Source organism: Canis lupus, chromosome 25, assembly GCF_048164855.1.
Source record: "Canis lupus baileyi chromosome 25, mCanLup2.hap1, whole genome shotgun sequence".
In the NCBI taxonomy this organism is placed as follows: Eukaryota; Metazoa; Chordata; class Mammalia; order Carnivora; family Canidae; genus Canis; species Canis lupus.
This window is the reverse complement of record NC_132862.1, coordinates 2,763,340-2,776,256: the sequence shown is the minus strand read 5'-3', so window position 1 is coordinate 2,776,256 and position 12,917 is coordinate 2,763,340. Positions and strand designations below refer to the sequence as shown.

At 55.5% G+C, this 12,917-nt stretch overlaps 1 protein-coding gene across 1 annotated transcript in view; it reads left to right on the top strand.

Moving 5' to 3' along the window:
* The window catches only part of LOC140617045 (keratin, type II cuticular Hb6), a 25,654-nt gene extending 12,737 nt beyond the window's left edge, over positions 1-12,917 (top strand). The window contains exons 2-10 of the mRNA XM_072797829.1: positions 5,744-6,572; positions 7,257-7,465; positions 8,235-8,295; positions 8,997-9,092; positions 9,303-9,467; positions 9,665-9,790; positions 10,028-10,248; positions 12,070-12,101; positions 12,225-12,917. Of these exons, the coding sequence (XP_072653930.1) occupies positions 6,204-6,572; positions 7,257-7,465; positions 8,235-8,295; positions 8,997-9,092; positions 9,303-9,467; positions 9,665-9,790; positions 10,028-10,248; positions 12,070-12,101; positions 12,225-12,403 (1,458 nt within the window). The 5' untranslated portion in view covers positions 5,744-6,203 and the 3' untranslated portion in view covers positions 12,404-12,917. The remainder of the gene's footprint in view (positions 1-5,743; positions 6,573-7,256; positions 7,466-8,234; positions 8,296-8,996; positions 9,093-9,302; positions 9,468-9,664; positions 9,791-10,027; positions 10,249-12,069; positions 12,102-12,224) is intronic.

Genomic DNA, 12,917 nt, shown 5'->3' with positions numbered 1-12,917 from the left:
AGCTTACGTGTAGCTGAGAAGATTCCTATGAGCCTCATTCTGATTGTCCCCCCTTCTCTCTGGCTTAGGGACAGCCCCTCTCTGGGATTGTGTGTTGACCCATTCCCTTACTTTTCTTTGTACTTTTCTTGCACTTTGCACATTTTCCAATGTATGCATCCCTAAACCATAAATTATTTAATTTTCCAGTTTTTGAGGTTCACATAAATGGAATTATATTATGTATATTCTTTTGTGACTAGTTTATTTTGATCAATGCTGCTTCCTATAGCTGCACAATGTTCATTTTCACTGTGAATTGTACTCAATGTATGAATATGCCACAGTTTATTTATTTCTCCACCCCGGTGGCCTCATGGTTGTTTCTACAGTTTGTATTATGAACAGAGCTGCCATGGACATTCTTTTCTCTATCTTCAGGTGTAATTTGTGCAAGAGTTTTTCTAGAGGATGTGGATATTTTTAAAAAATTATGCAAGTAGTATACACTTAGTGTAGAAAACCATTTTATGAGTATTCTTCCAAATTTAAAAAAATCATAGCATTTCTTGATGTTCATCTTACTTCATACTAGATACTGTGCTAATGGCCCAGCATGCATTAATGCATTTAATTTTTACAATTACTCTCTGAGGCAAGTGTCAGATAAGGACACTGAGGCCTAAAAGGTTAAGAGTTTTGTTTGGGTTGTGTAGGTAGGGGCACTCAGTATCTGCTGGTGTGTTTGATCCCAGTGTAATGGATGAGTTTATCTCCTTGCACTCCCATCTATCCACCATCTACCATGATTAGAAGTATCACACAGTAGATGGTGCTTGTCTATAGCACATTAACACACACTCTCGCTAATCGCCTCCTCCCTCATCCTCTTCAGGGCCCTTTACAGTGCTCTCAGGGTTCAGGACCAGAGGATGGAGGAGAGCTCACTCTTGCTTGTGGTAAGCTTTCAGTTCTAAGAGAAAAGCTGAACACACACGCCTAGATCATGAACTAAAATGTAAACCTCACAACACACCGATGAGCACAAATGTTTGGTTCGTGGATATATTCCAAGGGCTTGGCACACAGTAGGTGCTCAATAAATATTTGTTGAATGAATGAAATGAATACCAGCTGCATATTAACTGCTGAGTAATGGAGCCATCAAAGCTTGGCAGTTAATTGTGCAAAGCTTTCTGGTAGGATGGGGTGGGGATCAGATGAAGCAGACCAGAGTGCAGCCGTTCCTGGGTGTGGGGGCTGGGTAGGGAGACATTCCTGGCAGGGGCCTGAAGGAGGAGGCATGAAGTGAGTAGATGTGTCCTTGACCCAAGTGAAGTCCTTGACCTGAATGATGTTGGGAATGATAGGGAAAGCCAGGCAACAAGGGCAAGAATCCCGAAGGCCATGGGGCGAAGTAGAGACTGAGGGTGGGATTGAGGAAGGAAAGAGAGAAGTGGAGGGGAGGTAGATTTCTAGGGAAAAGAAGAGAGAAGATGCTTGGTCTTAGACTCTTATTCTCCAGAGCCCCTTGGAAGGACAAAGAGGGGGAGGGGCGAAGAGAATGGGAAGGAGGGGAGGTTGGGGGAGATGGAGGGAAGAGGAGGGAAGTGGAGGACCATAGAGGAAAAATGAGAAGACCCATGGGAGAATGGTGAAGGGACACTCCAGAGGTGGAAAAGCAGGGGAGGAGGTGGTTAATGAAGGAAGGAGTGCAGCACCGAGGGCAAGGTATGGGCATAGCTGAAAAGGTGGGCAATCTTGGCTTCAGCTTCATAACAATGAACCTCCCAGGGTAGTGACATGGACTGGAGGAGGTGCATGGGAGATGGACCTCCCCAAGGGCAGAGCTTCTGAGTCAGCCTTCATCACTCCCAGCTCCCCAGACTACCCACAAGGGCCTTTAGCCCCTCCCTTCCTCTGGTGAATTCTTATGGATAATTGGCCACTGGTCCCAGGCTGTCTTGGCTGAGGAGGCAGGACTCTGACTTGGGTCTCTCAGCTCCTGAATCCTGCCTGCCGGATGGCCTGAGTGTTATGTAAATAGCCACTCCTTCACCCCTCAATTCCCCTCACTGAAACCTAGCCTGTATCTGCTTTCTGTGAACTTTCTAGAAAGTATGAGCTGCAAGGTTATCCCCCTGGGCTGCCTGCAAGCCTGGTGTGCAGGTGTTTTGGTATCCTCCAGATGTAGAGCGCACAGGTTGCCTCCTACCGTGTGGCTTTGAAGCAGAATCCCAGAGATGATACTCCCTGCTTCTGTGGACTCTGCCTCAACTGGCTCTCCACTGTCACAGAATCTCATAGTCCTGGCCTCTCCTGCAAGGGTGCCCAGGTCTCCCTACTGTCCACTCTCTGAAATACCTCCGTGCACACCTTTTCACCAATGCTGCCTCACCTGCTTCCTCACTGATGTTTGTTCTCACCCTTTCCAGGGGGATTTCCTTACCTTTCCCATCAGATTAGTTGCAGTCTACATTGCCCCACTATGGGCACTGTCAGTAGGCACTGCATCCCTGAGCATCTGATGATATATCTGAAAAGCTGCATTCTTCAGACTTCTGGCCTTTCTCATGAATATGGGTCTGTCTTCCCTGTCAGACTGGGAATTCCAGAATCCATGTCTCCTTCCTTCTCTTAGTGCCTTCTTGCCTTTTTGCAAAACTCAGGCTTCAGCCTACGGCAGGCACATAGCCATCACAGAATTTAACTGAATTCTCCAACAAGAGAATCTCATCTAATCCACCATACATTTGGGATGGTGCCTTATAACATTCTTCACAGGAGAAGGGTGGACTGAAGAGAGACTTGAACAAGAGCTTCCTAATGTTATAACCACCAGTTTTGTCCCTTCTTTTGAGGTATCCCTTGAACCAAGATCCACTTAGGCTTAAAAAAAAGAGGGAGATCCTTAGGCAGGCGCCTTTGGCCCAGGGTGCGATTCTGGAGTCCCGGGATCGAGTCCCGTGTCGGGCTCCCGGCACGGAGCCTGCTTCTCCCTCTGCCTGTGTCTCTGCCTCTCTCTCTCTCTCTCTCTCTGACTATCATAAATAAATAAATAAATAAATAAATAAATAAATAAATAAATATAAAAAAAAGAGGTTGTAACCTCAAGATCTGAAGGTTTCTTTGTTCATTCACCCTGTTTCCACAAACATGGTGGCCATTCCAGAAAAAATAATTTTTCTCTTTTATATTAAAGCTTCCGTAAATGGGAGACATAATGCAAGTTCCTTTAGGAAACCATGACTACCTACTCTCCCTATGGGAAGTTTTCCTCAACTCCAACTTGCATCAGTCCAGCCGTAGTGAATATCGGACTTCTCTTGCTGTCTTTGGAATTCCATTGTACCTGGATGGATGGCGTATTCCCCACCTCCAACTTCATGGTATCCTTGGGCTACTGATCAGTTAGGGGGTTTCAGGATCAGGCAAATATCGAGAAAAGTGAGTATTCATTGATTTATGGCTGAGGATTTCTGGTGGTCTGTTAAAACCAAAAAAGAAACACAAATCTATGAATTATTAACAGATAACAGGATTTTTGGACTGTCCAAGCTTCTCTTTTCATCCTGTACAAGACTGATGACATTTTCCCTTTGCCTAAGAGGTGAGATTTTCATTGGGCCTTTCCTGGGGGCAGCAGGGCTAGATTAGGGATTGAAGGAGGGGCCTTTGATTTTGGGTTCTTTTCCCTGTTCCTTGTATTGACCTCCTGGTAGAACAATAGTAGATAACATTTACTGAGCACTTGCTATGTGCCAGGTGCTGTGTTGTCCATGTATTATTTAATTTGATCCTTTTCTAGTCCTCTAAGATAGACACCATCAGTGGGAATTTTACATAGGTGGTTTAGGGATGCAGGTAGGTATATATATATTTCATTAAACCTCCTGATATATCTACATCAGCACTAGCAGCAATAACAACTACTAATATGATTATATAATTAGAGTGTGTCAGGCTCTATTGTAAGTGCTTTACGTGTATTAATTCTTTTAATCCTTACAACAACTTTATGAGGTGGATACTATTATCCCCATTTTATAAGTCATGACATGAGGTATAGAGAGGTTAAGTAATTACCTGAGATTACATAGCTAGAAAGTGGCACAGCTGGACTTTGAAACTAGGCAGTTTGGAATCTGTGTCTGTGTTCTTAACTGATATGCCATGCATTTAAACTTTTTAATTTTAATTTTAATTTTTTTTAAAGGTTTATTTTATTTTATTTTATTTTTTTTATTTATGATAGTCACAGAGAGAGAGAGAGAGGCAGAGACACAGGCAGAGGGAGAAGCAGGCTCCATGCACCGGGAGCCTGACGTGGGATTCGATCCCGGGTCTCCAGGATCGCGCCCTGGGCCAAAGGCAGGCGCCAAACCGCTGCGCCACCCAGGGATCCCAACTTTTTAATTTTTAAAAATATTAAAAGAAATAATTTTGTGTAGTGACAAAGTACACACATACACACACACCACATATGATTGAAAGAAAAGAAAATGAAATGTTATTTTTACTACATATGAAGCACTCTGATATTTTCTATTCTATTTTACTTAATTTTTAAAAATATTTTATGTATTCATGAGAGACACAGAAAGAGGCAAAGACACAGGCAGAGGGAGAAGCAGACTCCCTGCAAGAGCCTGATGCGGGACTCGATGGAATCATGACCTGAGCCAAAGGCAGATGCTCAACCGCTGAGCCACCCAGGTGCCCTTCTATCAGTAGACTACATTGTGAACTCTGAAAAAATACCACCCCAGAAACTTCTGCTTCTTAATGATTGTAATAAAGCACATCTGCACTGTGTTCTGGAGTTTACTGAGCATGTGGACATCTCTGTAATTTTTCCCAGGCGGCTTTGGGAGGAAAGATTTAATGTACTTCCCAGAGGAATGAAGTACCTTGCCCTGAGATCATGCAGAGCTATTCATGGCAGAGCCTTGGTTCCCATCCAGCCCTTTTGGATTCAAGGCCCACTCCATACACACTGCAGGTGGCATACACCAATATGGATCTGTTTTGACATGTGCCAAGTTTACTGACAAACTACCGTAAAGGGAAGGGGGTTACAGGGTTGGTGTAGCACAAGAACCAGCACAGAGCTGAGGCAGGGAGGGGGTGGTGGCAGGTGGCTGGATGCCCTCCTCATGGCTCTATCTGGATTGATTCTATTATATTCTCAGCAAAATGCTATACATAGCAATAGCGTCAAACCCAGACTCTCTGGGCCCTGGAGGAAAATGGAAGTTTGGGGTGAAATCCAGAACGCTATCTTTTCTTGGGGTCTTGCTGGAAATACTTGGGCATTCCTGAAGCCAGTGATCCACTGTGTGCCCGCTTAGGCCTCATGGAAGAGTCTGAGGAAGGGATGCTTCTTCTCGGCATAGGCTGGCCACGACGGCCTAATAATTTGGCCTAGGGACTGGTCTGCGTGCACATCGTTGTAGGCAAGAGTGCACGTGAGCTTGTGAGTGTGTGTGTGTGTGTGTGTGTGTGTGATATGGGTGGGGAGGCCAGTATGTGAATGCATTTGTGTGTGTGTGTATATGTGTGTGACAGAAAGAGAGTGAGAGAGAGAGAAAGGCAGAGAGTTATAGAGACAGAATATGTTGATAGGTGTAGGTGAGGGTTTCGGGGACAGGCGAGGGGGGGGCATTGGGATTTTGGCAGCACAGAAATGAGCAAACGGCGTGAGGGAAACCACCAAACGCACCCCAAATTTCACATCATCTTCTGTTGATCTCTATCCTCCCAGGGTCCCAAGGCCGTTCGATCAGCACCACGGACAGCAGCACCGACTGTTTCCAAAGGGGCGGATCGGGGGCTGCAGCGCCGCCTGTCTCCTCCCTCCCTTCTAATCTGAGTCATTGCCACCCCTCCTCCCATCCCTGAGTTCTGCCAAATGTGTCTGGGGAGTGCAAGGGGAACCTGTGGGGGACGTGAGCTGGCCTTTTGAAGATAAACACTGTGCAGTTTAGGGTAAAAGGCCATAAACATCTGGCCACATCTGGCCCCCAATTAAACACATTAAGGGAGGAGCCAAAAGAGCTAAACAACCCAAGCCAATAAAGACACCTAATTGCTCCTAACCCATGGAAGCATTTGGCTCCCCGCATATATAAAAGGCGCAAAGATGTCCAAGACACACACTTCAGCCACTGTGCCCTCCGTAGTACGTCTCCCTCCTCAAGCCTCCCTTGTCCCCTAGAAGCACCATGACTTGTGGATCTTACTGTGGCGGTTCAGCCTTCAGCTGCGCCTCGGCCTGCGGGCCCCGGCCCGGCCGCTGCTGCATCACGGCCGCCCCCTACCGCGGCGTCTCCTGCTACCGCGGCCTCACCGGGGGCTTCGGCAGCCGCAGCGTCTGCGGGGCCTTCCGCGCCGGCTCCTGCGGCCGCAGCTTCGGCTACCGCTCGGGCGGCGTGTGCGGGCCCAGCCCGCCCTGCATCACCACCGTGTCGGTCAACGAGAGCCTCCTGACGCCCCTCAACCTGGAGATCGACCCCAACGCGCAGTGCGTCAAGCACGAGGAGAAGGAGCAGATCAAGTGCCTCAACAGCAGGTTCGCCGCCTTCATCGACAAGGTGGGTGTCCCCGGCTGCACCCTTCCCGGGCCTTCAGTTCCTGGGGCATCAGGGGCAGGACAGGGAGGACCTGGGGCAGCTCCCAGTCTGATGGACCAGACGGACACAGCTCAGGGCCCGGATGCACCAAAGACGTGACTACGGGGCACAGGCTCCCGGTGGGATGGTGTGGCTCACACGTGCACCTCTGGCCAGGCAGGCAGGTCCCCGCACAGAGACGGGGACGGCTCCGACCCCTCATGCCAGAGGCAAGGGCGGTCCGTGCACGTAGTCCCCAGACCCAACAGAAGAATAGGAGGAGGACCACAGGGGCACCGAACCCACCCTTCCTCTGCCCCACCCATGCTCAGGACCCAGGCTGGGCACTGATGTGGGGGAAGGAGGGAGGCAGAGGCAAACGGGAGACCCTGGCTGGCTCCGGACCCCGTGGCCCCTGCACTCACCGGGTCTGCCTGAGTCAGTTTACCTGGGAGCAGGGACTGGCCTTCCCAGCCCTGGCTCCTGTCCCTAAATTGGAAAATGCAGACACGGATGACAGTCAGGAGCTCCGGAGGTCACCTTGTGTCCCGCTGCCCAGCTCTGCCCGATCCCTGCTGGGAGTTCATCCTAAAGCAATCGCAGCCAGCCCAAAGTGGCCTTGGGGCACCAGGAGCCACCTGACGCCCTCCTCCCGCCCCGACGCAGGTGCGCTTCCTGGAGCAGCAGAACAAGCTGCTGGAGACCAAGTGGCAGTTCTACCAGAACCGCAAGTGCTGCGAGAGCAACCTGGAGCCCCTGTTCGAGGGCTACATCGAGACGCTGAGGCGGGAGGCCGAGTGCGTGGAGGCCGACAGCGGGAGGCTGGCCTCCGAGCTCAACCACGTCCAGGAGGTGCTGGAGGGCTACAAGAAGAAGTGAGTGGGGCGGCAGGGACGCTGGGCACAGGAAACGACGTGGCCTAGAGCCCGCTGGGCTGGACTGGGCAAGAGTGTCCCAGGGGGCGAGTGGCTGTGCGGGCCGGGGGCAGCGTGCGGCAGGGTCCTTGCGTCTGGGCCACGGCTGCCAGACGCCTGCCCGAGCACCCGGATGCCCCCGGCAGACATCTGTCTCCTGCTTGGGCCTTCTGGCTTCTGGGAGGCTGTTCCCTGGGCCGGGGGGAGGCCAGAGGGGGCTTCTGCAGGCTTTGGGCCTTCTCATGCTGAGCTCCCTGCACCTGAGCCTCTGGTCCCTCGGGGCTGACGGGTCCCGGGGCCCTGGGTGTCCCGCTGCCGAGGGTGCTGAGGGCTGACGGTTGGCGGGTGGCCCAGGCCCGGACCCTGAGCCAGGATGGACGCCCGGGTGGGGGGGGGCTGGGGCCTCGGTGCCCCAGAGGTGCTGCTGTCCACTCCTAGCTCAGAGCTGGGCGCCCAGGCCTTGTTGTTTGCCTCCCGAGGGGCCTCTGGGCAGCTCTGGGAAGCGGGCTCTGAGGTCCCGGGATGTAGGCGCTCCAGACCCCTCAATTCAAAGTGGGGAGGGAACCCCAGACACGTTCCACATCCAAGCAGCAAGAAAGGGTCCAGCGGATCTGCCGGGGGCCAGCCGCTGGGAGGTCCCTAATGCTGCCCCTGCCCTGATAGGAAGTGGAGGCCGCCCTGGGGAGGCCCGCCCTTCCCTGACCTCCCTGTCTGCCCTCTTCTGCCTCAGGTATGAGGAGGAAGTGTCTCTGAGAGCAACAGCTGAGAATGAATTTGTGGCTCTGAAGAAGGTGAGTAAGGAGGCATGGGAAGCACAGACGTCCGGGACCTAGAATGACGGCCGGGCCCAGAGGGTCTGGACCTCGTGTGGGTACCTGGCCTGGCCAAGTCGGGATGGCAGACCTCAGAGATCGGGGCACGAAAGGCTCATTCAGGTGCTGATGCAGGGCGACCACCTTGGGATGCCCACGTGCACCGTGCCCCGGGGCAGGGCCCGGCTGGGCTGACCTCTGCCGTCCTGCCCGCTTCAGAAGCTGTGGCCTCGGCTGGGGTCCCCGGGGGCAGAATGGTGCGGTGTCTCTGTCGAGGGACAGTGTCCTGGGTAGCGTTGTGGGAAGTGTGGCCCAAGGGAGGGGAGCAGCCGCGGGGTGTGGGGACGGTGGAGCAGAACCAGGAGGGGCCGGGCACAGGCTTGGAGGACTGCGGGGGCCTGGCAGGGCCCAGGTGGCCGAGCTTGTTGGAATAGGGAGGGTCGGGAGGAGAGCTGGGAGCGCAAGAGGGGCGAGAGGCTGGTGGCCCGTCTCCAGGCATAAGGGGCTCGTCGTCAGAGGGGCAGGAGGCGGTGAAGCCCACGGTGGGCAGGCCAGAGGGCATGGAGCTGCGCTGGCAACGGGACCCTGGGAGCCCTTTGCCCTGGCCTCCTCGGATGGCGGGGAGTTGGGGGCGATGCCACTGTGGGTGCTCGGCGCTCAGTGACACCCCACGTTTCCAGGATGTGGACTGCGCCTACCTCCGCAAGTCAGACCTGGAGGCCAACGCCGAGGCCCTGACCGAGGAGATCGACTTCCTGCGGCGCCTGTATGAGGAGGTGAGGGGCCGTGGTCCAGGCAGAGAACTGGCAGCCAGCCTGGAAGAGGGGGCCCTGGCCTGGGACTGGTTGGCCTGGGATTGGGCTGAGGCCTGCAGTCCATGGGGCTATAGTGGGAGCAGGGGCGGGAGACCAGGGAGGGTTGGGTCCACACGTGCTGGGAGAGGCTGGGGTGCAAACAAGATCCTCCATCCTCCCCCGCCCCCGCAGGAGATCCGCGTCCTCCACGCCCACATCTCAGACACCTCGGTCATCGTCAAGATGGACAACAGCAGGGACCTGAACATGGACTGCATCGTGGCCGAGATCAAGGCCCAGTACGACGACATCGTCAGCCGCAGCCGGGCTGAGGCCGAGTCCTGGTACCGCAGCAAGGTCGGGGCCCAGCCTCCCCCTGCCAGAGCCCCAGAAGGAGGGATGCTGAAAGGGCTTTGGGTTTTGTCCAGCTGGGATGGACGAGGGAAGGGCAGGCAGCCCTTGGGTTGGGGTGGCAGTTGTGCAAGGTGTGGGGCTCAGCGGGATGACCCGTCCTGAGCCTCAGGAGCCCCTGTGCCCCCCCTACACACACACAGTGTGAGGAGATGAAGGCCACGGTGATCCGGCACGGGGAGACCCTGCGCCGCACCAAGGAGGAGATCAACGAGCTCAACCGCATGATCCAGAGGCTGACGGCCGAGGTCGAGAACGCCAAGTGCCAGGTAGGGCTCACGTTGAGCGTCCCAGGGCCGCCCAGGCAGTGTGTGCCCCAGGGACCACCCCACTCACGCCCCAGCCCATGTGCCTGTCTAGAGGCCCTGGTTGTGGCCCTTGGGGGGACCCGGCTGATAAAGGGAGAGGCCTTTTTTGGGGGGGGTTGGAGGTGGGAGCGACCAGACACATCCAGGAAATGGAGAGAGAGACCCGGGACCATAGCACCCTGTTCTCTGCGCCCCCAGAACACCAAGCTGGAGGCCGCCGTGACGCAGGCGGAGCAGCAGGGCGAGGCGGCCCTCACCGACGCCCGCTGCAAGCTGGCAGAGCTGGAGGCCGCCCTGCAGAAGGCCAAGCAGGACATGGCCTGCCTGGTCAAGGAGTACCAGGAGGTGATGAACTCCAAGCTGGGCCTGGACATCGAGATCGCCACCTACAGGCGGCTGCTGGAGGGCGAGGAGCAGAGGTGGGTCCTGTAGCCTATTTGTCTCCCGGCCTAGCCTGGGTTCCCAGCGTGCCACGTGTCTGCTGGCATCCCTGGACTCCCATTTTCAAATCTCCCCATCCTGCATCTTTACAGGTAATGAGTAAGTCCTTTTGGTGTGTTTCTGGCCCCGTTTGTGTAGGTCATGCCCCCAAGTGCTACAATGGGTTTGGTACCTTTTGCAAATATACTCCCGAGAGCCCGGAGTCAGGTCACAGTAATTGTTCCTGAGAACTCTCCAAGCCTGGCCTTGTAGCCACCTTCCCTGTGCGAGTGCTTTTCCCTTCCCGCCGCTTATTGCACATCACCCAGGTTCTAGGTGTCTTCTCAAGCTTGGCCCTGGACCAGCCCAGGCAGTTGGTAATTATTCCGTAATGACTGCCTCCCGTGGGGATTTTGTCCACTGACAGTCATATATTGCACTGCGGAGGGTACCCCTACGTGGTATTGCATTGCAGCAGGAAGGAACGAGGGGGGACAGATTGCAGGGCCTTGTCCCTGGAGGCATCTGTGTCCTGTTCTGGCATTTTTGCTTTTTGCTAGCTTCGGATATGGCAGGGAAGACCCATTCATCGGTCAGCCTTCCTACAGCTGGAGGGCAGCTGGTCAGGTCCCAGGAGGACAACACTCCCAGAATGTTGGGCTGGGTTGGTCGGCTGCTCACTCCCGGGGCCAGGCCCCTCCCCTGAAGCACAGGAGAGTGCAGGGTGAGATGCAGAGGGAGCACCTGGAGCATGCTGTGTGCTGGGGACATGGGGACCCTGGAATCAAAGTGGCCACCTGGTGAGACTTGCAGCAGCCTCAAGCAATTGCTTTGGAGGGCTCCGAGGCCCTGTGGCTCACTGCGCTCGGGGAGTTTCGTTAGTGGAGGATGCCAGGACGAAGCATTTTTCAAGACTGAGTCTGGATGTTTAAGAGACGCCTAGAGATAGCCCTGGAACCCGAGTGGCCCACCCATCCCTCCACCACGTAGGGCTCCTGGGGTGAACGCAGCAGCTTCGGCGTGGGTTCCCTCTGCACCCTGGGCGTGGGATGAGTAGACGGTGGGCTGCGGATTCTCCTCGTGTCTGAAGCTGATGTTGTCAACCCTCCACCACGGAGCTATCAGAGGGACGCCCGTGTGTCCCCCTTAAGGAGATGCCTTGTGTGTGGGAAGGAAGGGAGGGGCTGCGTGGAATAATAGCCCCGCCCCATCTCTGGTTATTCCCTCTCTCTGGGCCTCAGTTTCTCCATCTGTCAAATGAGGGCGCTTGTAGAGACAGTCTCCGAGCCTGTTCCGAATGGGTTCTAGAATCCCATTCCATCCCGCAACAGTTCCTTAAGGAGCCAAATGTGGGTTTAGGCACTGCCCGCTGCGCAGCGGGGGAAAGTCAAGACAAAAACGAACATCTGGCCTCTTGAAGCTCAGGTTCTAGTGAGGCCAAGCAGACGGCATTCAGGACGTCGATGTGCGGCGCCTGCGGCGTGTCTACAGGTGGAGCAGAACCAACAACAATAGCAGCAGTGCAGACGGCCGCACTCGGCACCCGCGTGGGTCACTGATTCCACCATCACAGGGGATCTAGGAGATGGCCCCGTGAAGAGGGAGGCCCAGCCAGGCAGGGCGCATCCTAGGTTGCAGGGCCGAGGGCTGCCCGGAGGCGGGGGCGCTCTGTCTCAGAGCCCGCGGGCCGTGGTGGCTGGGCCACCCTGGCTTCCCTGCAGCGAGCGCCCAGGAGGAGGCAGGGGCATACCCCTCACCTGGGCCGCGGGGCCCGGCAGCTGGCCCCCCGACACTGACCTCTCTCTCTTCTTCCCCAATAGGCTGTGTGAGGGCGTCGGCGCCGTCAACGTGTGTAAGTAGCCGAGCTCCCCCTTCTCGGGCGGGGAGGGCCCACATCTGCGGGGAGGGACTCGGGACCCCCCCATCCGAGCCACCTGCTGGGGCCGTGCCTGATGCCTTCTGTCCCCCCATCCAGGCGTCAGCAGCTCCCGCGGTGGCGTCGTCTGTGGCGATCTCTGCGCCTCCGGTGCTGCCCCTGCTGTCACCAGCAGAGTCTGCAGCGCCCCGTGCAGCGGCAACCTGGTGGTGGGCACCAGCGTCTGCACCCCCTGCCCCGGGGCCAGCGCCTGCAGCGTGGCCTGTAAGAAGTGCTAGGGCCGCCCGCGCGCATCCCGTCACCCGCCGCCCCAGGACCCCCGCGGCCGCGCCCGCCAGCTGCTGGCCCTCTGAGAGCCGGGGGCCAGAGGTGCGCACTGCGCGCCCGCCCCACTTGCTCCCTGGGGCCCCCCTCTCCGTAGCCTTTCCTAGTGGTGGATTTGTTGTCTTGAGGATTCAACCTTTCTTCTGCCTTTCTGCTTCTCCGCTGGATTCATGGGTCCTGCCTGAGCCCTTCACCCCAGCTTGCAGGGCCCGGGGGCGGGGCCCCGAATCCCCCCATCTACACTTCCTGGGAACCCGCCAGGGTGCTCGTGCCTGTGGACCGGAGGTGGGGAACGCCGATGGTGGTTTTCCTGAAACCCTGTGAGGGACGTGACCCGTGGGAGGGAAGAGCATCTCCTTCCAGGGCTGCCTGCAGAGGCTTCTACAAAGCCAGTGACCCAACTGCCAGTCTGTCTCTTTGCCTTTGCTTCACTCTGTGTTTCCAATAAACTAATTGTAGCTTATCAAA